Raw genomic sequence first — 25,870 nt, forward strand, 5'->3', positions numbered from 1 at the left:
AGAGGGGCCTCTGGGGGCATCCAGGTGGGCTCCAGGAGCACCTGGACTGCTCCTTTGTCACACACTATCACTGAGGTTCCACTTCTTTGGGCCCCAAGGGCTTTCCCCAACTTCACAGTTGGCACAGCTGCTAGCAAAGAAGCCCACGGTATGCCAGCGAGCCAAACCGGGGGTCAGCGGACAGCCTGCTCAGCCGGACTGGGGGTCAGGAAGCATCATGGGGCCAGACGGGGCTGCCTCCAGCCCCAGCCCTGTGGATCATCCTGCGCACTCCCCGATTGGGGAACACAGAGGAACACTAACTAGACGCTGGGGCTGCAGTAGGACTGCGGTGGCTACAGAACCCAGGGCCTCGGGGGGCTGGAGCTCAGATGGGGGCCTCCCCGCTCTCCCTCCTGCTGCGGTCTCACAGCCAAAATCCCCACTCAGCCCCCCTCCCTACTGCGCGCCAAACCCCACTTTCAGAGCTTTGCAGGCATCCCCTCGCTCCCGGTCATGACTCAGTGGGGAAAGGCCTCTTCCTACCCCATTTCCAGATGATGAGACGGAGACACAGAATATCTAGAATGTTCCCAGGGTCTCACATTTACTGAAGGACAACGCTGGGACCAGAACCGAGGTCAGGCTGCCTCCTGAACTCACTAACCTCAGAAGGTGTTCGTCTCCGTAGGAGGGCTGACTCCATCTTGTGTCTGCACAATGACCTCCTTCGGGGGCTACGTGCTCTAGGCCCCGGGAGGTTAATGTGTGCCCACGTGGGAGTGCAGGTGGGCTTGTTCTCATCTTCTCTGAAGTGGTGCACACAAGGCCCTACTTGAGCTAACCAGCAAAGATGGCAGGCACACAGGGGGCGCCACTTTAGAGCACCACCCTGTGGCCTCACCACCATGCCCCTTGCTCTCTAAAAGTTGTGGCTGGAGGTCCCGCTTGGGTGGGGGAGGGCTGCATGCTGCCTGGAGGGCTGGCCCCCAGTAAATTACCCTGAATTAAATTGTGTCAATGGAGTGGCTGGCTTCATTTTTTGGTCTGAAAGTGCCTTCTTAGTCTGGAGGACATTTACTGACCCTCCTCCATCTTCTCACACTCTCCCATGGGTTTTAAATTAGGAAGATGAAGAGGTTTAGGGGAATGTCTGCCAGGTGAGAGCTTTATTCTGCGCGCAAACACTCCCAGACATTACAATGTGTGTGCTGGAAGGCCCCACCAACTCCAACGTGCCTATTTCACAAGCAAACAAACTGAGGCCCAGAGAGGGAAAGCCAGGTGCCAAGGCCACACAGCAGAACAGGCCTAAGACCTGAGCCCCCCCCGTGCCTTGAGAGGGTGTTGGGGTCCTGGCCTTGCTGAACCCTCCTGGGCCAAGAGAGGTGAACTCTCCAGCACGGGGAGTTCACCCCAGCAGGGCCCTAGGGGTGGGGGGGATGGCCTGAGAAGACCCTTCCCTGTTCGGGGCGGCGGGGGGGGGAATAGCTTTTCTGTTCTTTGCTCCCTCAGCCCTAAGGGCTGGCATGGAGCCGGTCCCCTGATGTCCTTCTTGGGTGCTCTCCCTGCCCTGGGGCCCTCTTCACCCTGTCCCCAGTCTGGGCTCCAGGGGGGTGAGGAGGCACAGGCAGCGCTGACCCCCCCCAGAAGAGATTGGGGTGATGTGCACCCACTGTGGGGGCTGGAGGTCCTCACTGCCATGGCAACTTGATGAGCCTCTATAGAGACTAAGAGGGGGGCTTGTACCGAGGGGTTGAGAGAGGAAAATGGTTGCCAAGGAAACCGGCCTCCCTGGGCCAATGACTTCCTGCAAAATCAGATTTTCGGAGATTTTAGCGACCACGGGGGAAAGCCCCCTCCGGGTAAGGATGGAGCAATATTCTGCTTTCTGGGCCACCCAACCTCTTCCTTCCTCACTCCTTCCCCCAGCCCCCGCTTTCTTTGCGGGAAGGCCTGGTGGTCCAAGCGAATGGGGCTGTGAAGGTCACGCATCCAGCCCAGAGGCCCCTCGGGTCATATGCTCCAGCAGCTCCACTTCACAGGTGGAAAGACTGAGGCTCAGAAGAGGCCAGGGAATGCCCGGGTGACACCAGTGAGCCACAGCAAAGCCAGGCCCAGATCTGGGAGACCCGGGCGTGTGCCTTACAGCAGCCCGGCCCGCTCCCACGCCTGCTGCCCTGGTTTGCCTGAGAAATGCCAGTAAACAGGACAAGCTTCCTGGGGGCCATTAGCCAGATTAGGGGGCCCCTGGGGACCTGCTGGCCACAGGTCTTTGTCCTGGAACTCCCTGCTGCCTTCTGACAGTCAGTGCTTCTGGTCACCTAGCCGGGCCCCTGGCCTCTGGGTTACTTAAGACGCTGCTCCCTGTGGCCCTGGTGGGGGAGGGCTCGAGGGAGGGAGCTGAAGGGACCCCAGAGGGACTGTCCTCTCCGAGTCTCAGTTACCCCAACCTTACGGTGGGGAGAGTCACAGCCTGTGCTGTGGGCCCAGACCTTTCCTCCCACCTGACCCCTCTCTTCATCAGACCGACTCTGGCTCATTCTGAACGTCCAAGGCTTCATGCCATCTCCTCAAGGAAATGCTTTCTGAGTCCCTCAGCCACTGACCAGGGCAGGGGTCCTTTTTGGGTGCACCTGGCCCAGCCCCAGGGAGGAACGACGGTCCCGAGGGCAAGCAGCTGAGTCGCATGTTCCTTCCGGGTTCCCACCCTCAGAGAACCAACACCTCTGTCTCCTCAGGCTGCTAGGCCCCAAATTCACTCTGTCAACAAACAAGTACACACCCAGTGTGTGCGAGGAGCCAGGACACACACAGGAGGAAACCAGGGGCCCTCCTGGACTGCTGAGCTCTGGAGGGAGGCGACAAATGAGCAAACCCACATATACAGAGGGGACCGTAAAATTCTGTGAGGACAGAGCCCAGGACGGGAAGAGGGGCCCCCCATGAGCTCCCTCGGGGAAGGCCTCCCAGAGGGAATGCCCTTGTGGCCTCTAGAGTGGGGGGAAAAAAGTGAAAAGGAGTAACAGGCCAGGGGAAGGCCATGTGCAAAGGCCCTGAGGCGGGACTGAATGAGAGAAGGTTCAAGTGGCAGGAGCCAGGCAAGTTAGAAGGGGAGGGAGATGAGGGGCCATGAGGGGCCGGGCCTGGCAGGGGAGGTGGGATGCACCATCCGCCCTCGCCTGGCCTGGCAGCCCTCCTGGCACCACCAGGCACTCCAGCCTGGCCAAGCCCTGTGTTGCCCTGTGACATTTCCAAGGAGGCTTTGAGCAAGAAAACATCTCATTCAGCCAGAGTTCTTTCAAAGCTGGCGGTGTCCTAGCAACGGGTTCCTGCTGGGCCTGGCCGCACCAACCTGCCCCGCCCCCATTGGCATCGCCGTCTGCCCAGAGGCCCAGCTCTGGTCCTGCAGGATCCTGCCCGCCACGCCCCCCCCCCCCCACCCCACCATCCGATAGCCGGCAGGCCACAGAGCCACTCCCTGAAATTCGAGGTGAAGATCGTCCCTCCCCAGCTCACTTTGGAGAACAGCATGGGGCACAGCAGGGCAGACAAGAGGGGGCACTAGCTGAGACGCACATGCAGGCTTAGGAGCCTCTGTGCCCATCGCCAGGCTTCTCACTGGAGGGGGAGCAGATTCTGAGAATAAACTTAAGGGTCCGCTTGCCCAGCTGGAATTAAACATGGCCTTGGGCAAGTCCTGTGAGCCTCTGTTTTTCCACCCGTAGAATGGACATCACTCCTTCTCTTCATCTCTCCGTCCTGCCCACCCTCAGCCCAGCCAGTCCCCACGCAGCAGTCACAGCGGCCCTTCAAAATGGCAGCTGGCTGAGAACACCCCACCCGGACCCCGCCGCGGCCGCCCTTTGCTGTTTAACATGCATCTGAGGCCCCTGCATGGCTGGCCTCCCAGCCCGCTAGTCATGGCTCTCTCCATCCTCCCTAGGGAGGCCAGCACGCCCTCTCTCAGTTCCTACACCTAGCCCTGGCCCTGGCCCTCTGCTTCGCAGGCTTTGCCCGGGTTCTCTCTGCTTTGAACACCCTCCCTGCCCCATCACCACCTCTAGTCATTCTGCAAACTTCTCCTTTCCCTTCCCTTCTTGACTTAGACCATGCCTCCTCCAGGAAGCCTTCTCTGCTACCCCCAGGCCGGGTTGGGGCCCTCCTCTGGGCTCCTCCCAGGCCCACGCTGCCCCATCTCTGCACTGATGACCCTGCCTGTCTTTGGGGTTGCCGGACAGAATATAGGATGCCCCGTTACATGTGAATTCCAGATAAACAATGGGTAACTTTTTAATGTAAGTATATCCCAGGCAGTCCTTAGGATATACTTATACTTAAGAAATTCGTTCGTCTGAAATTCAAACTTCACTGGGTGTCCTGGACTTTTGTTGGCCAAATCTGGCACCCTACTTGTCTTCCCCACCTGACTTGAATACCAGGGGACAGAGCCATAACTGTCCCGCTCGTTCTTACGGCCCCAGGGCAGGCGTGAGGTTCAGGCTGAGCCATGAGTGTGGGTTTGGGGTAAATGCAGAGAAGGCAGGGAGGCTGGGCCCCCAGCCTCTTCCAAAGCAGATTCAAGAGAGGCCATACACACAAATCTCATCTCGACCAAAAGGAAAGAGCCCAGCTCCACTCACCTTCCAGTCTGGGGGTAACTGGGCCCCAAAGCCCAGAGCCGGAAACATCTTATCACTAATACAGAGAGAGGAGAAGAAAACCACTATGAGACAGCAGGGCAGAGGCCTCACCCGCCCACACTCACCCCTCCCAGCCCCCACTCAGGGCTGGGCCCACTCGGCCTCGCACACCTCCAAGGACAGCAGGACAAAGCTCACCACCTCTGGAAAGAGCTCTCTTTGAATGATCTGCTGAGCTCACACCCACCTCTGCGTACCTGGTGAATGTGAGGCTTGACCCCATCTGCACCTGTGGCATACATGGCTAATCAATCACAGCACTTTTAACCAGTGGGCCTGGGTGCAGCAGCATCTAGATCCTTCTCACACTGGGACCTCGGGCATCCACTAAACCACAGTCTTTATGGGAATATACCGCCTGTCTCTCAACCTCCCTTTTGTGGCTGGGAAAAATTTTGAGAACCCTGGCTTAGCTTGAAGACACTTCATCATCCAGCCCTAGAGCCTACTCTCGTCTGCTTCCACACCCTGCCCTCCCTCACACCCCACTGCCCCAGCCCTGGCCACAGACCACTAGCTGTGGCCCAAACACACAGGGCACCCTCACGCTCCAATTTCAATCATGTTGTGCCCCCTCTTAAACTACCTGTCCCCAGTCTGTGCCCTGTGGTAAACTGCTACCCGTCCCCTACGGCCCAATTCAAACGGCCCCTTCTCTCCGTAGGTTTGTCTGAGACCCGAGAATCCCTCTCTGTCTGGTGCTCCTGTAGCTCCTGCTGTACAGGTGAGCTGGTCTCTCAGACCTCCAGGGACTTCTCCCGTCTTCCTCCTCGAGTGGGAGCTCCTGAGGGCGGGGATCGCGTCTCACCTGTTCATTCCCTCAAGGTGTACCCTGAGGAACCCCCTGGCTGTTGTGCGGAGGACAAACTGCCAGGGGCTAGGACAGACGCATGGAGACCAGTGAGGAGCTCCAGAAGTGATCTGGAGAGGAGGGGAAGGTGGTTTGAACAGGCTGGTAGCAGCGGCGGTGGGAGAAGGGGTGCGACTCCAGTGTTTTGAGAGGATTTGGGGAGAGAACGGGGGAGATGAGGGAAGGAGAAAGGGAAGGGTTTTGGGTGAGTGGTGGTGCCTCTCACTGAGATGGGGACGAGCACTCACTGGGGCCTTCCTTGCTAAGTCTGAATGCCCGTGAGAAGGCTCAGTGAGGGACCGAGTGGGCAGCTGGATACAAGGGACTCCTGAGCGGCCACAGGAGGCTCCTCCACCCAACCATGCAGACGGGGGCTTTCACCTCCCTTCCCCCGTGTGCTGTACCTCTCTTAATGTGACCAGGGATCCCAGCCACACCCCTCAGGCCCTGGGAGTCAGACCCTGCTCGTCAGGCTGCCTCTCTTAAGGAGGCCAAGTGCGCAGGATTCGTGAGCCTGCTGTTCCTGCCAAATCTCTGGCCCCTGTACCTTCCTTCCTGGTCTCCCGATCCTTTCACCCTCTGGCCTAGGGAGTCCCAGTAAGCTCCACCCGTGGCAATGATGCCAAAACCTTCAAGTGACTTCGGATCCTCCCGGGCCATACCCCCTACACAGCCTTCCGCCACTGACCTTCCGCTGCGCCCCCGGCCCCCAACCCAAAGACCTCCAGGAAGCAGGGTCATGGGAAGCGGGCCCACACCTGCCGGCTGCTCCCTCCACGTTCCCAGCGGGAGTGAGACTATTGGGGACACTGGGTGTCGGGCCCAGGCATCAGAATGCCTGCAGACTAGTCCCCCTGATCTGTTTGACTTTGGATCACTTCTCTACCTGCATCCCCGGCCTACACTTCCGCAGCTCTAAAAGGGAAAGTTGCAATGATAGCAAACAAGTTTCATTTTCCATCTTGATTCGTTTTTCTTACTGGCTACTTGGTGTATCATGTGGAGGAGAACTCCAGCGTGGACCCGGCTCAGTAGGGAAGAGGTCAGCAATCGACTAGCAATGTCTGCCACAGGTGTAGGAGGGGGCAATAAGGCACATGTACCATGTGTCGGCCATTCCCAGGTTTGAGGATCTTTGGGTCCCTTCCAGCTCCGACAAGCTGAGCTTCCCGGTTGGATGGAGCCGGAGCTGATTCCAGAGTCCCCCCTCAGGCTTACCTGTCGTAGTCCTGAATGATCTGCCCGACAGCCCAGATGGCCGACAGATACTCGTTGGTGCCCATGGGGTTGATATAGTGCAAAGAGGAAGGGTCAAGGGGATTCCCGTTGGAGGCTGTGAAGTCTATCCCAACCTGTAGAGTGGGGAGAGAAAGGCCACCCAGGGTGGCCAGAGAGGCTCCAGCTCCCCAGCTCATCCCAGGGAACAAATGGGACATGGGAAGTCACTCATCTCCCAGTGCCAACCCACCCTTCCATAAGATGGTCTGAAACCTGGAAACTGACCGTGTCACTCCTTTGGCCCCAACGCCATCAGTGGGTCCCTACTGCCCAAGCATGAAGTCTACTGACAAAGTCAACGCACACTCCCAAATTCCTTTGTCCCCCTCACTGTCATGACCCACACACTCCTCTGTTTCCATTTCCAGGCCTTCATTCATGAGGTTCCCTCTACCTCAAGAGCCAGGCCATCTCTTCTCCCTCTCTCATTCTCCTCTAACATCCAGGCCCAATTCAGAGGTCCCTGCCCCACTGAAGCCTTCCCAGACACCTCAACCTCACCCCAAGCCACACTGTCCCTCAGGCCCCCACGGGGCTCTGGGACCTGGGGCTGCCTGGTAGGCCAGTGCCCATCTGCCCAGAGTGTGTGCTCACTGTAGGCAAGACACGTGCCCCCAGAGCCAGGTCCAGGGCGAGGCAGAGAGCACCAGAGAAGGTGCTCCACAGGGGCTGAAGCTGAGATCTGCTCTCTCAGACTCCAGAAAACTCCAGCCCAGCCCCTGGAGGGGTAGCACCGGCGGGTAGGGGGGCAAGCCTGCCCAGCAGGGGAGGGTTAGGAGACGGATCTAGGGAGACAGATGGCCACCTTGGAACTTGGTCATGTGGGGTGGGTCTGGCACAGAGGAGGTGCTCGGTATCCGTTTGTTAAATGAACATGCACACACATGCAGAAGGAATGGGAGAGCCCAGCCTCTCGGAGTGAGGGGGGAGTGGTGACCAGTGGGGTTAGAGGTCAACAAGGCCAATCCCCTGACTCCGTAGAGTCGTGCAGGTGACCTCCAGTCCCATGGGATCTAAAAGTGGTGGCAAGGCGGGGAGGTGGGCAGAGCACGGGACCCAGCACCTCCTTCCCCTGGGCCGGAGGTCCCCTTCAAGTGAGGAGCATCAGACCAGATGAGCGGCTCGAGTCTGGGGGGCATACACTCCAGGCCATGGACAGAGGGACAATTCGTTTACCCAACACTTACTATGTGCCAGGCACTGAGTGATTTGCTGAGGTTGGCACACAAACAAAACAAAGTCCCCGCACTTGGGGCACTCACAGTCCTCGGGGTGGGACAAACAGGGACAATAGAAAGATACTTAAATAACTTCAGAGTGGTCAAGTGTTCTGAAGACCACAAAGTAGGGGAAGTGACAAGGACGGACAGGAGGGTGTCAGGCGAGGTCTCCCTGAGGAGGTGACCTCTATGCCATGGCCTGAAGGGATGGCAGGGCAGCAGCTGTGAGAAGGTTCTGGAAGGAGCGTTCCAGATAAAGGAAACAGCAGATGCAAAGTGCTCAGACAGAAAGGTGCTTGGCATCTTGGGGCAACAGTAAGGACCCGTGCGGATGGAACTGAGTGAGCAAACAGGAGGGGTAGCAGAGGACACAGGAAGGCCTTCTGATGGGCAGGGAGGAATTTGGCTTTTTTTTCTCTCTGCAGGGGTGTAGCCAGCAACACTCTTGAGGGCTGGGCAGCCAGGCCCCAACCTACAGCTAAGCCCTGACTCAGGCTCAGCCACCTATGCCCTCTCCTCTGGGCCAGACACTCCCCTTGCCCCAGGGAAGTCCTCCATGAAGTTTATCCCCAGTCCGTCCGGAGGGAGGGAGCCTTACAGTGAACATGAGCTGGCAACCTCCCAGGATGTAGTCCAGGAAGGAGTAGTCCCGGTTTATCTGGAAGGAATCAGAATCAGGGGAGTCAGTGGGTCCCTGGCCTGCACCTGAGGGCCGGCCCTCCACCTGGCCATAGTTCCCAGGGGGAGCTGGGGGGCTGACTGCTCTGTGCCCCGAAGCCTGAGTAGAGTCAAGGAGGCCAAGGGAAGACCCGGGCTGATTACAACCAAACCCGAATCTCTCTATAACAAAGCGCTCAGAGCAACAGTTCCAGTGGGACACGCATACACGCGCGCGCGCGCGTGCTCCTTCCAGGCAGGGTCCCTGGGCCTAGCGTCCGTTGTACCTACCAATTACACAGCAGAGAAAGTCTCAATTTGTTGCTGTTCAGTCCTTAAGCCCTCTTTGGCCCTGACGGACCTCCGCCCTGAGCAGAGAAAGACCAGGCCTCCAGCCCAAGGCCTTCTGCTATAATCAAGCTGCTAACACCCCGTGTTTGTTTTGATGGCCTTTTGCTCCTCTGGCGAAGGTAGTTACTGGCCTTCCTATTTGGGTGGAGTTATAAGGGGGTTCCTTTCAAAATAAATGTATTGAAGAAAAAAAAAAAGAAAAAAACCAAGAATGGGGGGGAAAGAAGGGCTGATCACAAAAAGTAGTAAGCAAGGCGGGTGGCAAAAATCATGGAAGGGAGTACGAGTGACAGAAGTTTCAGGAACAAGGACCCCATGCCACCAGCTGCCAGCTTAGCTTTCCCAGGGCGCTTTGGTGTCGTGACCTCACAGAGCAAGGAGTCGTGGAAGCCCCCGCCAGACTGCGCAGTCTCCAGACCAGGCCACAGAGGCCCGGGGGCCGGGGCGCTGCCAGGCTGCACAGGGAGGATGCCGGGACTTACCCGGACCTTCAGGCCCAGTGTCCAGGGCGTTCGCTGCCTGGGCCTAGGCTGCCTTCCTGAGCACCCTGCCCGATTCCAGCAGATGCCGGCTCCTGGGCATCCAGGGGCGGCCCTGACCACCGCTGCTGTGAACTTCATTCCCTTTCCGAGCCTCAGAGGCCCCAGCGGCCCCAGCTGCACCACGGGAGTCACAGTGACCTGAGCCCTCGATGATGTTGCTGGGCCCCCGCCAGATGTCCCTCTGCCCCTAGGGTGCCAGACACGCAACGGGCAAGCCGCCAGCACGGGAAGCAGTTACCTTCCAACCAGGAGAGGCCCTGGAAGGTCATCTCATGCCCTCCTGGACCTCCTTATATCCCAGGAATATGATATGAGACGAACCCTTCACCTTTGTTTTTTACCTTGTTAACATCCCCATTCTACAGATGAGGAGACTGAGGCCCAGAGAGGTTAAGCTCAGCAGATCCCAGAGTCAGGATGTGGCAGAACCAGGATTTGAATCCAGGCCCTGCTGGCTCCAAACCCAGTGCTCTGTCTATCCCTTCTGCAGTGATGGGATATGATCCCTCCAACTGGGCCCCTGCTCTGGGCCCACCCCCGCTGGCTCACCTCGCAGGAACGTAGGATAATGATGCCCGAGTTTTTATAGTTCTTCTTCTTCCTTTGCTTCTTGGGGTTGATGCACTCAAACTCCAGCTGGACAACGTAAGAGAAAGAGAAGCTCAGCCTGGGGCTTCCCTGGGGGACTGACCCTCTCCTGAGCCCCAGGATTCCCTCCACAGTCCTGATCGGGGGGTAGCATGCCTCCTCCAGGAAGCCTTCCTAGATGTCCACACCCAGACAGTTTCTGGCTACCTCAGGCTCACACCAAGCTGTGCTTGCCCAAGGTAGGAGGACCTGCATCTGTTTCCCACCCCAGATGTTGACTCATCTACACCATGTCCACTCATATACCCAGAACCATCACTCAGGGCCCAGCTTCTTGTGGTAAGTTCATTTAACAGCTCTTGAGTGCTCCCCACATGCTAGGCACTTTACCAGGATCATCTCATTTATTTCCCAGTCTCCCCCTCTGCCCCATTTGACAGATGGGGAAGCTGAGGCTCAGAGAAACTGGACGTCTTACTGAAGGTCATAGAGCCAGAGAGGTGGGATCTGAGCCCCAGTCTGCCCAATCCTAAGGCCGTGTCCCTCACCCGTCCCCTGCTGAGGTTTCAGGGTCACACACACAGGCCCATCTCACCGGGACGCCATCACGAGCCTCACACATCTGCGACACCGACGTCTGGAACTCGCCGATGAAGTCATGGCCCCCGTCATTGTCATAGTCGTAGCACATGACCTGGGGTGGGTCCACTGAGGTCACCCCAGAGCAGCCCCCAAGGAGGTGCTCTCTGGCCCCTCTCAGCCACCTGAGCAAACCCCAGGTCTTCCTTTTGCTGGTGCCTCCCCCTGTTCTCCAGCATCTGCCTTGCTGGCCTGGGACGATGCCGTGAGCTCCTGAACCGCCTCCCGCAGGAAGCCTTCCATGATTACTGGAAAAAGGAGCACCCCAGCAATGGAGGCTGTACACTCTGGAGCAGGAAGCTCGACCCCCAAATACCTGTCACTCGGCTTCTCAGCTGTCTGGGGCTGTGGCCCACCTGTCTTGGCGGGCCATGGCCTGGGGCCCTCCCCAGGGGCATTCCCTAGGGCAACCCTGGACATGCCTCTTGTCTCCCTAGACTGTTCCTTTCCTTGAGATAGGCACAAAAAATCCCAGCTTTCCATGCTCGCTCATCTAGCTGCCAGTCCTAGGAAGAAGGCAGGAATTATCATACCCATTCCACTGACGGATAAGCTGAGGCCTCGAGAGGGAAGCCCTTGTCCGAAGTCTCACAGCTGCAGCAGCAGACCCAGAACTAGAATTTAGGTTTCCTAGTACCCTGTTCAGGGATCCCTGCCCCGGCCTCGCTCATTCCGTCTCCCCCATCTGCTCTCAGTCACCGCGCCTGGGGACTGAGGTTCTGTAGCGCCCAGTAGTCACTGTCCTCATCACAGTGACAACCCTTGGTCGCTTGCACACCCGCTGTCCCAGGTGGCAGTGCTGCAGCCCTCTGGCAAGAGCCGGGCAGTCGTTCTGTTCCTGTTTCAGGAAGGGCTCACGGAGACGGGGGCCTTGCCCAGATGGCTCAGAGGGTCAGGCACATGTGAGACCAGAGCCGAGGTTCCCTGTCTCTCCCCCTACCTAGGCTTGCTTTTCCATCTTAATAAGAAAGAGCTTGGCCAGGGCATCCCCAGCAAGCCTGGGGGGACCTAGGAGGCTGGACCTGGCAGGGTGGGGCACAGGGCTCCCCGAGCCCGAGCCCCCTCACCTGGATGGGCTTCTCCACGTCCCCATCACACAGGGATACCAATGGTACAGTGAATGGTTTCCACACAGGGTCCAGCGTGTACTTGATCACCTGCAGCACAGGGAGGGCCAAGGCTGAGTGTAGGCCCAGGGCAGCAGTGCTCTGGGCTTGGGCCAGTCTGATGGGGGTGGCAAGGCAGAAAGGCCCACAGCCACGCTCCTGGGGATGGCGTGAGCATCCCTGTGGCAGGAAGGGAGCAAGTCCTTGAGGCGCCACGGTGGCTTTTCCCATTCCCTGCACGGCAGTGACCTCACAGCCCTGTCCTGAGACACTGGGTGGGGGGGGGAGGGAGAGGGATGGCCGGACTACAGACCCACTGGCTTAGAGACCCCCAGAGCCCCGTGCACCCACCTCAGTCCTGTGAACCAGCATCCACTTGCCATCATCTCCTGGTTTATAAAACTCAAGAAATGGGTCTGACTTTCCGAAGAGGTCCTGGAGGAAGCAGGCAGATGCAGGTGAGGGAAGCATGGCTCTACCAGATTCAGAGGAGGCAGTGGCGGGGGCCGGGGGGGGAGCTGCCTCCCCCAACCCCGCGTCAGGGGTGGGAGCTGTGGGCAGAGCCAGCCCCCTGGGGCCAACCAGCTCCCACAGGAGAAACTGCCCCATCCTGGGGTTACCAAAGGCTGTGCTCAGAGACCCTGAGACCTGGAGCCTGCAGGCACTACAACTTAGATGGGACAGGGCTTCAAAAGGGTGATCGACGCCCGCAGCAGGATGTGATTTTATTTTAGTGGGGATCTGAAAAACTGAAATTATCCCAGCACGTCACAGAAGGGATAGGATGTCCTTAATTTTATTATTATTTTTAAAGATTTTATTTATTCATTTGACAGACGGAGAGCGTGCGCAAGCAGGGGGAGTGGCAGGCAGAGGGAGAGGGAGAAGCAGGCTCCCTGCCAAGCAGGGAGCCCAATATGGTGCTCGGTCCCAGGACTCCGGGATCATGATCTGAGCCAAAGGCAGATGCTTAACGACTGAGCCACCGAGGCGCCCCGCATGTCCTTTAAAAATGCATTTATTTAAGTTAAAAAAAAAAGTGTCAGGAGGGGCTGCCAGGTGGCTCAGTCGGTTAGGTGTCTGCCTTTGGCTCGGGTCATGATCCCAGGGTCCTGGGATCGAGTCCCGCATCAGGCTCCTTGCTCAGTGGGGAGCCTGCTTCTCCTTCTCCCTGTGCCCCTCCCCCTGCTTGTGCTCGTTCTCAAATAAATAAAAATAAAATCTTAAAAAAAAAAAGAGTGTCGGGCGCCTGGGTGGCTCAGATGGTTAAGCCTCTGCCTTCAGCTCAGGTCATGATCCCAGGGTCCTGGGATCAAGTCCCGCATCAGGCTCCCTGCTCCTTGGGAGCCTGCTTCTCCCTCTGCCTCTCTCTCTCTCCCTCTGTCTCTCATGAATAAATAAATAAAATCTTTAAAAAAAAAAAAAAAAAGAGTGTCAGGGAATATTCAGGGAAAAGAACATCCCAGGCAGAGGGAATAGCAAGTGCAAAGGTCCTGAGGCAGGAGGGTGCCTGGTGCAATCCTGAGACAATGAGGAGGCTGATTTGGCTGAGGCAGAATGAAGGTGGGAAGAGCAGAGGGGGTGAGGTCTGAGACAGGGAGTCCCCAGGAGTGGTTTCCAGTTATGTCTTGAACACCTCTAAATAATGGCAAACTCATTACCTCAGTGGTAAGGAGGTCCGAATTTGCTACGGACTTGTTCCTGGGGGGGGGGGGTGGCGATGAAGGTGATGGCCGGAAGCACCAGGACTAGGCCCCACAACCCTGGGCTGGGGGAGGGATAGTGCTCCCTGATGGAGAACCCCCCCTTCTCGCCTGCCTCACCTTCTTGTCCAGCTTCCTGCCCGCCAGACTCAGTGTGATGACCTGGTTGTCCGACAGCTCCTGGGCGGCGACCTGCGAGGCCGGGGGATGTGCGGGTTGGGACCTGCCCCTGTGACTCCCCCTGGCGTCCTGCCAGGCAGTGAGCACGGGTACCCAGGGCTCAGCTCTCCGGGCCGGGAGGGGGGAAAGGAGAAGAGGGATAGTGCCGGGCGACCCTGGACGTGCCTCTTGTCTTCTCAAAACCTCCATGTCTAGCTTCTGGAAAATGGGGTAACCCATGTGAATCTGACGGATCAGAAGTGACCCCATGTGGCTCGAGAGGGGAGGCCCTGTGAAACAGTTACCAGATATGAGGGGTGGTCTCGAGCCCTGGGCAGAGCTTCTGGCCAGGGAGCAGCTTGACAGGCCCCCTTGGGCCCCCACTGCAGACCCCGGGAGCATAGCCACCTCAAAACGCCAAGGCATGGGGGCATTCCAGGAACTTCACTGTGCAGCTAAGGAAACTGAGGCCCAGGGCAGGGACAGGAGTCACCTGAGCTCCCTGTGCTGTTGTCAGCTCATACTGTCATCTGTCTTCCACGCCTTCGCCCTCAGCCATGGCCCTCTGGCTCCAACCCAGCCAGCGATGGACCAGCTGAGTGTCCTTGGGGCCACCTTTGCCCTCTCCGGGCCTCTGTCTCCCCCTCCCCACAGAGTGGCAGGGAAAGCCCTCGGGCCAACAGCAACACAAGTGGGCCGGGGCCTCTCTCTGCTAGGGCTACCTCTTCCCTCACACCTGTAGGACAGCCTCACCCACAAGCTAATGGACCCTCCAGAACCCCACACAGAGCTAGGCGGGATGCTAGGCTTCCTTTCCTTTCCTTTCCTCCAGCAGAGACTTGCTCAACAACCTTGCAAGGTAGATCCTATTATTGCCCCCATTCCACAGAAGAAGGACCTGAGATCTGGAGTGGCACCGTGGCAATGCTGAGGGGGGCAGTCTCCCAGTTCGGCGGGGGGGGGAAGCGGGAGCCGCTGGGTTGGCTTCCAGGTGGAGGGGAGCTGGCTAGTGAAGGTATACAGATGGTACATAGATGGGGAGGTTCTGAACCCCAAGAGGTGGCGGGGGGTAGGTTGGGAGGGAACATTCCAGGTGGCAGGAACAGTAGATGAAGATCTGGGATATGTGTGGTATACTAAGAATTCAGTTTGCCTGGAACCCAGAGTATGTACACAAAGGAAAGCAAGGTGGGGTTCGTCACAGCCTTGAAAGCAAAGCTCCAGGGGCAGTGGGGAGCCGGGGAGGCTCCAGAGCAGGGGGGTGACTACATATGAGCACATACAGCTTCGGCCTCCTCCGTCCAGCCGGCCATCAGGCCAGTTCCTCTGGCAGCACACGGGCTCTGAACGGGGACAATCCAAGGGGGGGGGGGGGCTCACTAGCCTAACTGCCCCAGGGCATTGCCTCTCTGGGCTCCAAGTCCCTCCTCTGTAAAATGGGTTTCCCTGCCTTGGAGGAGTCTTCGAGGACCCAGGACTCGTCCGCACAAAGGGCCTGCGTCAGGCTGGGATCACTGCGCACTGTAACCCTGTAACGGTAAACAGAGCTCCGCGGGCAAGGCGCTTCTCAAAGACCCCCTAGCGAGGGCAGGCAGGGGCCAGGCGGGGAGGGCATGCTGGGAGGGTTACAGTGACCTTCAGGGACTGGGAGGAGGAGGCCACCAGGGCCTCTGGCAAGCCCCCTACTACCAGCTTGGCGGCCCCCAACGCATCATATGTGGTGCCAAGAGCCCGTTGCTAAGAGACCTGTTGCTAAGTTGTAAGTTGGGCCTTTTTACTCCAAACAAAGCTGGTGATTATCTGCCAGGGAAACAGCCCATTGATGGGGGAGGGACTCGGGCAGAGGCGGAGGGGTGCGGGAGAGCAGGGAGGGGGCTGGTACCGTAATCAAGCCCTTCCCTGCAGGCTTGTCATTCATCAGCAGCAGAGGCCGAGTGATCTTCTTGCTGGAGACGATCTGGGGGGGCGGGAGAGAGGACAGTGGTGCTCCTGAGGGTTGGTGGGGAGGAAAAATGCCCAACAGCCACCACTCACAGCACGCGGCTCCATGCGGGTGCTGGCTACACCCCCCTCCCCCCTGCGTGACTGTCCTCCCAGGGAGCAGCCAGCAACCGTCGTTAACTCCACTGGGCAGCGAAGGAGACAGAGGCCCAGAGGGGTTAAGACACTTGCCCGAGGGCCCACAGCTGGTGTGGAATCCCCCAGTCCTACCCCCACTGACCTGCTTGCCCCCAGGCAAAGGCTCTTGCCAAGGGTCACCTTCCGAGGCACCTGCAGGGAGTCTGCAGGGAGTAGAGCCCCCTCACAGCCTCCCCTGAAGCCATCTACAGATACCGCCCCCACCCACAGGGTGTGATCCCTGATGGAGAAGATCAAATCCTGACTCCTCTTCTATTTTCATGCTCTGAATAGGGAAGACGTTCACACAGCGCTCAGCCATCAAGACCATATAGACAGGGAAAGCAGAACACACTGTAAAGCTGCCCTCCACCATCTCTGTACACCCCATTCCCACGCTTTTCGGGGGCCACCCTGGTTCTCGGCCTCTTGGGGGAAATGCCAGTATTTGTGCTCATCTGTGCACGGTCCTATCCACCCCCATGCTGGTTTTCCTCCCCAGCCCACTTTCGCCCTTCACCACCTGCTCTGGGCCCTGGTGGCCTTCACCGCCGGCACCCCTGTCCTGCCGGTGCAGCCACTGGGGGCGTCCAAGGTCACCGGAAGACCAGGAGCGGAGAAAGGCCGTTTGGCACACGCGACGCTCCGCGGGGGGCCTTCGCTCTGGTCCCGAGGCCTCCCCACCCCCACCCTGTGGCCGCAGCTCTCCCCAGGCCCTGGCCACCGGCTGCCAGCCCTGCCCCTCTCTCCTGGCCAGGGGCGGCCGCTCACCCTGCAGCTCCCTTCCGTTACCCCTGGAAGGAGGGGACCCCAGGCCGGAATCCCAAGACATGCCCTGCTTCTCTCACAGCAGCGGGCCCAGGCTTGGTCCATCCCTTCTCCTGGAAAGTCCAGGCCATTTCAGTGTGCGCACTTCCTCCACCATCACTGTGGCCAGGCGGTCATCGTTAGCCCCCAGTGAAATGGGGGGAGGGGAGGCGGAGGCCCAGGAGGGGGCGGGGCTCGCCCAAGGGCACACAGCCGTAAGGGTGGTTGGAACTGGTGCGAGGGCCTCCATATGCTCACCAAGGACGAGCTGGATGGAGGGAGTGTGGCCCGAAGTGGGAAAGGAAGTTGCCCAAGTTTACACAGTAAGCCAGCCACCAAAACGGACTCCCATGGGTGCCCTGTTTGCTGGTCAGATGCTCCTGCACCAGAAGTCAAGACCACATCTGATTTATTTCTAACAGTCAGAAGTTCTGGCCACACAGTGTCCCCATTCCTGTGTGGCAACAGCTTGCTGACACTGCTGTGGGAACTCTTCCGCCTGCCCCCAAAGGCTACTCACCCCCTTTTGTACCTGCTGGCCCCCAAGGCTATCTGCATTTTCAATGCTACCTTGGAAGCCAGCCAGGAAGACGAACTAGGGAAAGCAAGCCGCAGAAGAGACTTGCTCCAAGGCACTGCCCCGTCCTTGGGAGCAGCGTGATGGCGGGCGTGGGGACTGCCTTGCCCTTGGCCCCCTGGAGGGGCCCAGCTTACCGTGCCCAGGCTGCAGGAGAACTGGCCCAGGAAATCATGCTCTTCCAGCTGTGTGCTGGACTTGTCCTGGTCGAACAGGGCGAACTTGAGCTTCTGCACTTCCTCGAAGTGGTAGTCAAGGACGAACTTCTTGGAGAACGCGGGGTTGAGGTTGTTGACCGCGGTTTCCGTCCTGTCATACTAGCAGAGGGTCAGGGAGACAGGACCCGGGGTCAGGCAGCTGGTTCAAGCCTTGTCAGGCTGCCTGGAATCATTCTGCGAACTGGCTGAACACCTACTCATGGCCAGTTACCACTCCCAGCTCACAGATGAGGACGCTGATGCACAGAGAGGTTAAGGGACTTACCCAGGGTTGAACAGTTAGAGGGGCAGTGTCAAGACCTGAACCCAGGTCTGACTCTAGCGCTGACACTCTGAACTCTTTGGCCCTGGCGCCATACCAGGAGCCAGGGCAAGAGCTCGGGGTGTGTCTCTGCCTAGGTAAGTGACAGACAGCAAGTCCCTTTTCCCCTCAGGGCCTCAGTTTCCAGTTCCGTAAAACGACGGGATTTGACTATCAGTGGTTTCCATCCTTTTTCTCTTGGAAGAACCCTTTTTCCAAACCACATTTCACATGGAAGCTGAGAGAACAGAAAAAAAGAGGGGTCCGTGGGGGCAGGTGGGGGCAGATGTTTGTAGCTGGGCCTTGTGCAGCCCAACACCCCCCACCTACTATGGAAACCAAGGCCGGGGGAAAGGCTGGGCCTTGTATTGTGGGTCAGGGCTGGGGCTGGGACAGGAACCCCGCCTCCTGGCCTCTCTGCACGGGGCCCCAAACCGCGGAGTCCGGGTCATGGTCTATTTTGGGGCCCGGGTTATGTTGATTTTTCCTCCCACCCACTCCATTTCCAAGGGCTGGAGGAGCAGGGATGGAAGAGGTCTTGGCCCTGGGCTATTTTTAGCAAGGGTGGCCAGCCTGGGTGAGAGAGAGATTGTCTGGGGGGTGGGGGTGGGGGGGTGTGTGTGCCGTGAGTGAGGGTGGGGTGTAGTGGGGAGGACACTGTTCCCTGAGGGGTAGGTGGGGGCTCCAGAGACCTGGCAGAGGGGACCAGGATGCTCCGGGCACACTGGCTTCAGTCCCTGGCTGACCCCACGTCCCACCTCCCACTTCTGGCTGCGCACTGAGTGACACAGAGGAGTCTCTACCCATTCCGGGGCCCTAGCTTTCCCTCCGTAAAATGGGTCAACAACCTCAGCACCATTTCCTTGGCATCATAAGAAGGAGCCAACACCTGTGGAAACTCTTTGTAAACCACAGTATGTTCAGTGGTCTGTCCACTGTGGCTCAGTTGAAGAACTATTAAAAATAGATACATAGTTTGGAAATTTTACTTGCATATAAAACCACCTCAAAGGGGACGCCTGGGTGGCTCAGTCGTTAAGCATCTGCCTTCGGCTCAGGTCAGGATCCCAGGGTCCTGGGATCGAGCCCCGCGTCGGGCTCCCTGCTCAGCGGGAAGCCTGCTTCTCCCTCTCCCGCTCCCCCTGCTTGTGTTCCCTCTCTCACTGTGTCTCTCTCTGTCAAATAAATAAAATCTTAAAAAAAAAAAAAAAAAAAAACCCCACCTCAAAGGCCGGATACCAAACCGTTAACAGTGGTTCTCCCTGACACGCAGGTTTCCCACCGTTCTGTTTTCTTTAGGTTTGTCTTTTCTAAACATACTACAATGAACATAGACCCCTTTTAAAGTAAAAACAAAGCAACTTTTAGAACTTGAAAGTGTTAATAGTTGGATTTCTCAAAATCCTTCCTCAAGCTGCATCTCTCCCTAGCCCTCAGGCTCAGAAGTCCTTGGCACCGTCCACATCCCTAGTTCTGGGGCTCTGCAAGGGAGACAGGGGGAGAAAAATCCTCATTTCACAGATAAGGAGACAGGTTCAGAGAAGGACAGCCACTTGCCCAAGGCCACACAGCAGGGAGTGACAGACCTGGGTCTTGCTCCAGCTCTGGGACCAAAGCCTGAGTTCCCCATTTCTCTGTCTGCTCCTCACTGACTGTGCGTTCATTTAGGAGTAAATGTGGAAAGTTATTTTAAAAATGGAAGCAGGCATTTTGTAAAACTCTAAGGTTTTAACTATATATTATGGTAATTAAAAATATTGCAATATATGGGGCGCCTGGGTGGCTCAGTCATTAAGCGTCTGCCTTCGGCTCAGGTCATGGTCCCAGGGTCCTGGGATCGAGCCCCCCATCAGGCTCCCTGCTCAGTGGGGAGTCTGCTTCTCCCTCTGCCACTCCCCCTGCTTGTGTTCCTTCTCTCACCGTGTCTCTCTCTGTCAAATAAATAAAAATAAAATAAAATATATTGCAATATAAAACAATATAATTATAAATCTCGGAATCATAATAGCTTAAACACAAATATTATTTTAAGTAGTTATATACATACATTTTATTTTTTAAAAATTTTATTTATTGGGGCGCCTGGGTGGCTCAGATGGTTGGGCGTCTGCCTTCGGCTCGGGTCATGATCCCAGGGTCCTGGGATCGAGGCCCGCATTGGGTTCCCTGCTTGGTGGGGAGCCTGCTTCTCCCTCTGCCTGCCGCTGCCCCTCCTTGTGGTCGCTCTCTCTCTCTCTTTCTCTGACAAATAAATAAGTAAAATCTTTTAAAAATAATAAAATAAAATTTTATTTATTTAAATAATTTCTACACCCCATGGGGGGCTTGAACTCACGACCTTTCCAAGATCAAGAGCCGCATGTTCCTCTGACTGTGCCAGCCAGGTGCCCCTAAAGACATTTTAAATAAAATTTAATTTTCTTTTTTAAGTAGGCTCCATGTCCAACGTGGTGCTTGAACTCACGACCCCGAGATCAAGAGTCACATGCTCCACCGACTGAGCCAGCCAGGTGCGCTCTAAAATTTTATTTTAAAAGCAACCATCTTCTAAGTAATCCCTGTCGCACCCTCCAACTCCCTCCAAGGGCATAACCTGGAGGTCCCAGGATCCAGTGGGAGTCCCTCCCCAGCAACCTAGCCACCCCACACCTACCCCAGACGCACAAGGAGGGCTCTCACCTCAATCCACCTGCCGTCGCTCTCTGTAAAGAGGACACAGAAGGGGTCAGACTTGGAGGTCACATCCCGGTCCAGCAGGTTCTGGCCACTCACTGACAGCTCCACCTTGCACACGCAATACTGAGAGCCCACGGGTGCCACCCCCGCGGCCGGGGCGCCCCCACTAGGGATGTAGGCCATGGGGGTTGGTGGTGGTGGGAGCAGTTCCTGGCGGTCTAGGGGGATAGAAGTGGGGGTCAGAGAGGGTACAGACATGGGCTGTACCACCCCACCCTGAGGAGGTGTCACCCCCTGACCTTCGAGATGGGGGTAGAGAGATGGAAGGACAGGTGTGTTGATGCCAGGATGACAAAGGCACAAGCTTGACAAAAGGAGAATGAAGAAAAATGAGTCTCTGGTGGGCATGTTTAGTCCGAAGTTATTATCTGTGTTGGTCAATCTTTACCTATGAGACACGCACAAGGCCAAGTCGCCCCTGTCAGATTAGTGACAGATCACAGTGGACATGCGCATCTAAGACACTCATTTTGCCAGGAAAACCTGGGCTTCTCCTGGGCAATTAATATTTTGGGATCTTGTGGCTAGAGTGGAGCTTATGATAGCTCGGGTTTCCCTCTTTGCTTTGGCCACTAGGAAGCTCAATCTTGATAACTTATCCGAAATTTGACCTTGTTCATTGCAGCCTCGTTCATCTTGTGCGTCCTGGGCCTAAGCACAGTGACTGATGCACAAGGTGTATGCTTGCTGAATCAAAAAGATGAGCGTAGAAATCAGTGAATGGACAGACCCTCCACATTGCTCAGATCCTGCCTGAGTTGGTCCTTATCGTCAACATAGAATTTACACTTTCATTCGCATATGACTTCCCCCACCTTATGTACCCCTTCCACTGTCATGGCTAATTACTGGCATTTGCTTCCTCTAAAGCAGTTCAGTTTTCCTCCAAGTTCATCTGGAGCAAGTGTGGAGAGACCCATCTCAGGGCATGGAGGGGAGCTCTGGGCTCCACCCATAATAAGGCCCCATGGACAAGCCCTCTGGCTCTCTGTGCCTCAGCTTCCTCATCTGCCCACAAGACTTCACGACACAGCCCTCCCAGACTCCGGTGGTCGGGTCTTATTTCCAGCAGCTCGTGCATAGTTCACAGAGGCCCCATCACCGTGTGCATGAGTCCAGCTCCCACTTACCCACATAGGCCTTGACTAATATGTCACCCCCTCACTGCTGAGTCGGTGACCGGCCCTGCACTGCCCCAGAGCGGGGGACGCGAATCCAACTGACTGTGCTTCTGAGCATTGACTACGAGCTGAGCATGTGATCTGCTAATCCTCATTCATTCACTCTAGAGTGTTTACTGAGCATCTACTAGGTCCCAGGCCCCGGGCTGGGACTGGGACCCAGGGCCTGGGATCCTACAGCAAGAAGGCCGCCCAGCCCAGTCTCAACTCTCACAGGCTAGCTGACAGCGCGGGGAGAGCCGCCAGGTCCTGGGGGGCACTGGGGCTTTATGCTGAAAGTGATGGAAGTCTCGGAGGGTTTTAAGCAGAGAGGTGACAAGATCTGATTTGTGCTCTGAGCAGCTGACTCGCTCCTGTCGGGAGAAGGGTATGTTAGTATGGAGAGGCAGCCTCTGGCGAGGAGGTGGCTGTCAGCCAGGGAGGAGGGACCAAGCCGCAGTGGCCACGCTGGGCCCAGCCTTCTCCCTCGGACCCGGGCCATGGCCCGCATCCTGAGCGCCAGCCCGCCTCTGGCTGGGCAGATGGAGGCCCCCGTCTGCACAAAGCCTGGGCGAGGGTGGGGCTGGCGCCAGAGGGCCCTCTTGCTCTCCAGACACAGTGCACCCCAGGGCATGCCTGACAGGAGGATCCGGGACACTGACAAAGCCGGTCCTCAGCCCCCTCCCTCCCACCGTCTGTCCCTACGACCTCATCATCATCACGCGAACCCAGAGCGTCAGGACAGCACTGCAATTTGCCCGCAGGATTCATTCCTGTTGTGTAAAAATTAGTTTCCACTGAAAGGGCTGGGGAGACTGCACTCACTGTCCCTGTGTACAGCTGGGTGGCCCTCCATGTCGGGGAGGGGTGAGCAAGTCCTCGACCCAGTCTGGAGGGCAGGCGGGGTGGGGGGCGGGGGGGGGGTTGGGATGTCCAAAACGGACACCTTGCCATGTGGCTGGGGGATCGCCTGTTTATGCTCACAACCACCCGGAAGTGGGGTGGCCCAACAGTGACCCCCATTTTACAGATGAGGGAACAGGTCCAGAGAGTACAAGTCACCTGCCCAAGGTCTCAGGGCCAGGAAGCCACAGAGGCAGGGTATGAGCCGGGTCTCCAGGGCCCCCAGGCCCATCTGCGGCCTCTGGCCAGGGCTGGGGCACGGCTGAGGATGGTGAAGGAACTAGGACCTAGGCGGGGACGAAGGGGAGTCAGCATGGCCAAAGGGAATCCCACTTCCTCGGGAGTCTCACTTCCCCATCTCTGGGGTCATCCCTGATGGGTTGGGTTCCATCCAGGCTACCTGCCTCCTCTCCACCTGATGGGCCCCCTTCATGACACACTGGATGCTACACCGTTCCCCCTGCTGCCAAGTCAGAGGCATCTGCTTTCATCCCGAGGGGCATCAGGGACTTCCCTGTGCATGCACACACAGTGTATGGTCACATATACACACGCGTATGCGTGCTCCAGATGACCAGCGGCAAAGGCACGCACGCGTATGAACACCTAGGGCGGCTTCTCCCCTGCCCCTGCCCTCCCCCACGTCCAAGCCACCGCTATCACTCTGCTGTCCTCCCACCCGACACTGGCTCCGGCCTGGCTGAGGGCATGGCCGGAAGGGCCAGGTCCCAGGGGAGGGTCAGGCTGGGCCGAGCTCCTTGGAGCCCGTGGCAACTCCACCTGCTTTAGCCGGCAGGCCCCAGCTAGAGTGAACGAGAGGTGGGCAGGGGAGGGGTACTTCTCCCCCAGCTCGGGGCGGGCAGGTTCCCCATCCCCAACTCACCCTCTGGGAGGAAGCTTCTGGATCCCCGAAATGGGGAGCACATGATGTCCAGAGTTGGGGCAGGCGAGGGTGAGGGTGGGCCCCTCTGTGCCAGCCCGGCAGCGGGCAGGCGGGCCGGACCCTGAGGCCTGACGCAACGGAAAAAGAAATCACAGCTTATGCCGGGCCGGGCCCCCTCCCCTCCTACTCCAGCAGGAGGGCAGGCGGACAAGGTGTCATTAAGGGAGGGTTGGGCCTGCCATGCGCATCTGGGCCAAATGGAAACCTCCTTAATGCAGCACCCGCCCCACAGGTAATTTGAGGTTATGGGCTGCAGAGGGGGCATGGGGAGCCAGGGCCTGCTCGCAGATCGTCCTGACTCTTGGCCCAGGTGGGCACAGGTCTTCTAGGGTGGCCAGATCCTCAGGGAAGGAGCTGGAAGGGGGAGATACAAAACTAGTAGTCTCTCTTACAGATGAGGCAAAGAGAGGGCAGGGCTTGGGAATTCCCATTCATTCCTTCCACAAACACTCCCCGAGTGCCCTGCAATGAAGAGCAATGAACAAGACACAGAGGCTTCAGCCCCCCACAGGGTCCACTGGCCCTCGCTCCTAATACATCTTGCCCTTCAGGCGGACAGAACAGGATCTGGAGACTTGGGTGCTGAGCCATGGGCGTAGAGGGTTGTAGAGGGAGGGAGAGAACCCACCATGCATGCTCTTTAATCTCAGAGAAATGACAACCACCTCTTCCTGACACACATCACAAAGATCACAAAGTCGTTACTCAAACCCTGGACCCTCATGATTGCTCCAAGAGACCAGAAAGGGAGGGTTTCACATCCCCCTTCACAAGGGTGGAAACTGAGGCCCCGGAGGGGGCAGTGGTTTCTCCAAAACAGGGAAGTATGATGCTGAGGCCAAAGGCCTGGTTGCTTAACTCCATCCTTCCGCCCACTATTGGCCCCAGTGGCTCAGGACCCAGGAGCTTGGCTGTGCACCCTACTCACTACGGGGAGGAGATGCCGAGGCCTGGAGGGCTCCCAACTCAGAGATGGGCAGTGTAAGGGAGGCACCAAGAAAGGCAGGCAGAGGGAGATGGGCAGTGGGGCGGGGGAGGCAGACGGCGGAGCTGGGGGAGCCCGCTGGGGAAAAGAGGGGATGGAAGGTGAAGGGCAGGGCTGAGGTGCCCAGGGAGGCAGCAAGTCCCTACTCCGGAGAGTCTCAACTGGTGGAGAGTATGGGGCAAGTGTAACAACAGGACAGCCTGTCAGGACTTCTGGTGGAGGTCAGCAATGTGCCCCTTGAAAAAGCGTGTTTAACTTGATATTTAGAAGATGCAAAAAAGAAATGCCGTTTTCAGTGCCCACTATGGAAAATAACACTCCACAAAGTCTGGTCGGTGGCAGTAACAAGGAGGGGCTCAGTCTTCTGATAGGTGCCGGCGACAGTGAAGACCACAGGCTCTGGACTCAGAAGGCCTGACTTTGAATCCCTGGTTCTGCTATTTACCCGCTGTGCGTCTTTGGGCGAGTTACTTAATATCTCTGGCCTCAGTTTCCTCCCTCTACAAAATGATGACAGTGAGAGAGCTCTCACTGGATAGGGTGAGGATTAAGCACTTAGAATGACAGCTTGCAGCTGGTGCTATTATCAGCAATTCTTGATGGCTGCGGGCAGGCGGAGCAGATAGAAAGTTCGGGAGATGCATGAAGTGTACGGATTACGTAAAAGGGGCCGAGTTGAAACTGGTTGAGAAATATGGCTCTAGGCTCCCCTTTTCAACCGGAAGACACCGGGCTGGGATGCCAGTGGCGGGCAAGATGGTGGCTGGGGGGCCAGGGAGGGGATAACGGATTGAGGCCCCACCAGGTGCATGCCTCAGGGCCTTTGGGTCCTCACGCATGCAGAGAATCCCGCTCCGTGGGGTCTCGTCATTGACAGCAGAGACTCCAGCGGTGGTGGCCCCAGGCTCTCGCAGCTCCACATGTGTTTCCCAGGTGGGCCACCTCAGCATCTCCCGGGAGCTTGTCAGGAATGCAGCATCCTGGGCCCCACCAGACCTGCTCAGTCAGAACCCCTAGAGTGGCACTTAGCAACCTGTGTTTTAACAAACCCTCCTGGTGATTCTGCGGTGGGCTAAAGTATACACAAGGGCCAGTGGGGTGGCTAGGTGGGGCATCGTGCTAAAATGCAGATTCTGATTCAGCAGGTCTGGGAAGGGACCTCAATGTCTGCGTTTCTAACCAGCCCCCAGCATGCTGAGGCTGCCCATCTGGGACCATGCTTTGAGCACTGAGCTTCTAGATCCAAGGTTGCAATACGGCCACCTCATGGCTGGCCACGTCCCAGGGAGGGCTCTGGGTTAGCCCGCGCTTGGTGTAATTAGGCAGATGTCATATTTGGTCCTCATA

General features: G+C 57.5%; 1 protein-coding gene across 8 annotated transcripts in view; it reads right to left on the reverse strand.

Annotated features, from left to right (window-relative positions):
• The window catches only part of CPNE2 (copine 2), a 47,670-nt gene that overhangs the window by 13,251 nt on the left and 8,549 nt on the right, over positions 1–25,870 (reverse strand). For 5 of the 8 annotated variants that reach the window (XR_003524209.1, XM_027619118.1, XM_027619119.2 and 2 more), the window contains 11 exons: positions 20,476–20,690; positions 17,415–17,594; positions 15,658–15,732; positions 13,737–13,808; positions 12,265–12,348; positions 11,875–11,964; positions 10,764–10,862; positions 10,130–10,216; positions 8,629–8,688; positions 6,751–6,884; positions 4,623–4,677 (listed from right to left, as the gene is read on the reverse strand). Coding sequence is in view for 7 of the 8 variants with exons in the window: in XM_027619118.1 (XP_027474919.1) it covers positions 4,623–4,677; positions 6,751–6,884; positions 8,629–8,688; positions 10,130–10,216; positions 10,764–10,862; positions 11,875–11,964; positions 12,265–12,348; positions 13,737–13,808; positions 15,658–15,732; positions 17,415–17,594; positions 20,476–20,655 (1,116 nt within the window). In the remaining variant the exon portion in view is untranslated. Of the gene's footprint in view, positions 1–4,622; positions 4,678–6,750; positions 6,885–8,628; positions 8,689–10,129; positions 10,217–10,763; positions 10,863–11,874; positions 11,965–12,264; positions 12,349–13,736; positions 13,809–15,657; positions 15,733–17,414; positions 17,595–20,475; positions 20,691–20,771; positions 20,788–25,870 lie in introns of those variants that run through there. The other 3 variants (XM_027619120.2, XM_027619123.2, XM_027619121.2) reach the window with 3 other exon arrangements.

This window comes from Zalophus californianus, chromosome 17 (assembly GCF_009762305.2).
Source record: "Zalophus californianus isolate mZalCal1 chromosome 17, mZalCal1.pri.v2, whole genome shotgun sequence".
NCBI lineage: Eukaryota > Metazoa > Chordata > Mammalia > Carnivora > Otariidae > Zalophus > Zalophus californianus.